Source organism: Lactuca serriola, chromosome 1 (assembly GCF_051521515.1).
Source record: "Lactuca serriola cultivar US96UC23 chromosome 1, Lser_US96UC23_V15, whole genome shotgun sequence".
NCBI lineage: Eukaryota > Viridiplantae > Streptophyta > Magnoliopsida > Asterales > Asteraceae > Lactuca > Lactuca serriola.
The window spans coordinates 20,147,636-20,151,264 of NC_136408.1; the positions used below are offsets into that span (position 1 = coordinate 20,147,636).

General features: G+C 37.9%; 1 protein-coding gene across 1 annotated transcript; it reads left to right on the plus strand.

The window, feature by feature from the left end:
• The first annotated feature begins 402 nt into the window (after positions 1–402).
• LOC145067212 (protein EXPRESSION OF TERPENOIDS 1-like) lies at positions 403–2,893 on the plus strand. The gene is made up of 2 exons (XM_079014419.1): positions 403–1,788; positions 2,261–2,893. Exons 1-2 carry the CDS (start codon positions 939–941, stop codon positions 2,641–2,643), a joined length of 1,233 nt encoding a protein of 410 aa, XP_078870545.1. The 5' UTR covers positions 403–938; the 3' UTR covers positions 2,644–2,893.
• The last annotated feature ends 736 nt before the right edge of the window (positions 2,894–3,629 follow it).

The window sequence follows — 3,629 nt, forward strand, 5'->3', positions numbered from 1 at the left end:
TGATATGGCAGGTGTGGTAATCAAATTTGGATGATTCCGACAAGTATTTGTATTTGCATTGATTAAAAGGTAAAAATAACATAAATAAAATATTTTTCACTATATTGTTATGTTTCTATTAATTACTATATTTGAAGTATATTTTGAAAAGATTTATTAAAAAGTTGAGATGAATAGTAACTAGTAAGAGAAAAAAAATGGAAAAGAAACGAAAAGAAAAAAAAGCAGAGCGTGTTTTCCGGTGCAAGGACGAATAAGAAAAAGCTGGTGGATGTGCCACGTGGGCAGGATAATGGACGTCAGATCGGAATGTGACGGATGAGATTAAATCGGACTTTTATTTGCAACTGCCAGACAACTGTAGAGTAAATATTGGGAGATCATATAGATTTTCTGAAGTTTTTTAGAGAGAGAAAGAGAGAAAGAGGAGAGAGAGTATGGGTTGTATTAAATTGAGGTAGCAGGAGGAGAGGGGGTTTGCAGTGGCTATGGCGGCGTTGCAGGGGGCGTGATTTTAATGCATCCAAATAACAAAAAGACAGAATTCAAAACAAAGAAGAAAAGAAAAAAAAAAAGAGAATGAACAATCCAAAACCCTTTCCTTTTTCTTCCATAAAAATTGTTTCATTCTAATTTTTTTTCTCTGCGAAAACACAAATCCACTTGCTTGATTTTTAAATTATGATATTGATTATTGGAATGGTTTAGTTTATCCCTGTTTCACTTTCTCTCTCTTTCTCTCTCTCTCTCACACACAAGACACCATTTTCCTTCACACATAAAAAATTTAGATTTTTTAAAACCCTAGATCTTTCAGTAGGTGGCACACTCACAACCCCTAGCGGTTTCCGTGATCAGGGAGATTAAAACCCTTTTTAATTTCTTCATTTTCTGGATATGGATTTGGGTTTGATTTTGGAGAATTTGGGTGTGGAAAGATGTCGGGTTTGTTCTCACTAGGTGGAGGGTTTGGAATTGGTAAAGACGAGGAAGAACAGCAACATGATCATCACAATCAAGAGCAGGAAGATAGTATAATCACACCTAATAGTTTGTATTTGTTCAAGAACGAAGACATCTACAGCAAAGGATTCGAACTATGGCAACAATATTACCAGCTTCACCAGCACCGCCAGCAGAACCACCATCAGCAACCACCGCATTATGATTTGTCTGTCGGTGGTGGTTGTACAGGTAGGAGAAGAAGTAGCACGGCGAGTGGTGGTGTGGATGATCTTTGTCTTAACAGTAACAGCAACAACAACAACAACAACAATCATCATCATCTTTACGCGTCTTCGTGGAATTTCGTTGATAGATCAAGTGGAAGTGGTGACGAGACGAAAGTGATGAGGCAAACTGGGTATAGCATCGGTGGCGGAGATCATGGTGGTGGTGGCAGTGGCAGTGGTGGTGGTGGGATGAATTGTCAAGATTGTGGCAACCAAGCAAAGAAAGATTGTCAGCACATGCGGTGTAGAACTTGCTGCAAAAGCCGTGGGTTTCAATGTCAAACCCATGTCAAGAGCACCTGGGTTCCCGCAGCCAAACGCCGGGAACGTCAACAACAGCTCTCTTCGTTAACGCAACAACAGCAGCAACAGCAACAGCATCACCATAATTTAGGGAATCAGCAGCTGAGTTTGATGATGAGAGGTGGTGGTATTGATCAGAATCCCAAGAGACTACGTGAAGATCATCAGCTAATGACCACCGGTGGTAGTGGTGGTGGTGGTGGTGGTGTGACTTTAAATTTGCCTTCTACGCATCATCACACCACTTCTTCAGGTAAAGATCGTCTCTTTGGGTTTACCCATTTTTCAAGAAACAAACAAAACCCACAAATTATTCCTTTCTTCCAATTATTGGTTTTGGAGAAGAAAATCTCTTTTTTCTCTTTACCAATATTGATTCATGATTTGATGGGGTTTATTTCATATATATATATATACACTCACACTCACCCATAGATTAGCTTCATATTTCAAGACTCGTTTAGGCTTTGAAATCAGGGCTACTACGGTGTGTGCGTGTATATACATACATGTATATATATTTATAAGTATATAACCTCGCCTATATCTAGATGAAATCTATGGAGTATGGATACACGTAGTGTTTGTCACTGTGTGCAACTGTGCGTGCTATGACATATTGACATATCACTTTTGCGTGTTGTAGGCGAAGGGTATAGTAGACTCCATTATACCTAACCCAAGAAAAAGGTTATAAATTGTATGCATTTGCTTTTAAAATTTAGGGTTCGAAGTGGGTCATTTCCCGGCGGAAGTGAGTTCTCCGGCGATATTCCGGTGCGTTAGAGTGAGTGCAATGGACGAAGCGGAGGAGCAGCTAGCATATCAAACGGCAGTCAACATCGGAGGACATCTTTTCAAGGGAATTCTCTACGATCATGGTCCGGAAGGTCGATACAACCACCCAGCAGGTGGTGGTGATAGTTCCTCCGCAGGTGGCGCTCAGCATCATCAACAACTTAACCTCATTACTTCCGCCACGATGGGGATTCCCGCCGCCACCTCCGTCAATCCACATGTCACATCTATTGATCCTTCCTCCATATATCCAGCTCCTCTCAACGCTTTCATGGCGGGTACGCAATTCTTCCCACCACCAAGATCTTGAAAACAAAAAGCAAGAAAACAATAAAAAAAATTGCTAATCGTTAGGGGAACTTTTAGAGATGCAATGGCATGCTTTGATCTTGATTATACCACATTGGTTATGTAGCTGCTAGCATTCAACTAGGAGAAATCAGAGAAACATAGTGCATGTATGCAAAATTCATAAATCTGTGTAATCAAGATTATGTCTACAACCACGAACTCCATTGCAACAAATGTTAATTAATTTAATTACCTGTTTCTATGATCGATCGATCGTGTGATGTTATCCTTGCCTTTTCTTATTGTGGTGTAGATAAAAGATTTAATTACCTGTTTCTATACTCGTAATTAATTAAGGTTTTAAGATAACGTTTCAACCTCTAATTAAAATAAAATACTATTGTTTAAAGAATGATTAAAAAAAGGGTATATATATAATATATTGGGTGAACGTTGAATTTTCTCTTTTAGGTTCTCTTAGTACTGAGCTACATTTGGATTTGTGCTCAAGGAATAAGATGTCATTAAGACGTTGAGTATTGGAGAGTGTTATTTTGCTTGAGTAATAATAATTTCATTTCATTTGTTTAACATCATTATTCTAAAATGGGATTACTTTTTGCTTGGTTTTTGAACTCGAGGTGGCTTTTTGCTGCGTTCACCTGTTTACATGCCGGTTTATAATGGCACAAAGCTTTTCATGGTGCCTTCTTTTATCTTCAAAAGTTCATAATTCATGATTTACCCCATGGTTTTTGGGAAATATGCAATCAATCTTGGTGTTTAACATTGCATATTGTTACTTTGTTGTTGATTAATTGTGGCTTTGTATATGTTTAATGGTGTTTAATTATACGTCTATGCATGCAATATAGGTGTACACATTGAGGTGTATATGTCATGTTTGGATAAAAAAAAACTAGTAAAATATATATTTCTTTGTAATAATGTCATCCAGATACAAACAAATCCTATTTCTATAATTAGAAAAAGTTGGAAATACAA

What these genes read in the sequence shown, in the direction of transcription:
- LOC145067212 (XM_079014419.1), top strand. Translation starts at nt 939, where the DNA reads ATGTCGGGTTTGTTCTCACTAGGTGGAGGGTTTGGAATTGGTAAAGAC. An exon ending in TCATCACACCACTTCTTCAG is followed by an intron (nt 1,789 to 2,260) that starts GTAAAGATCGTC and finishes TTTAAAATTTAG; the next exon opens with GGTTCGAAGTGGGTCATTTC.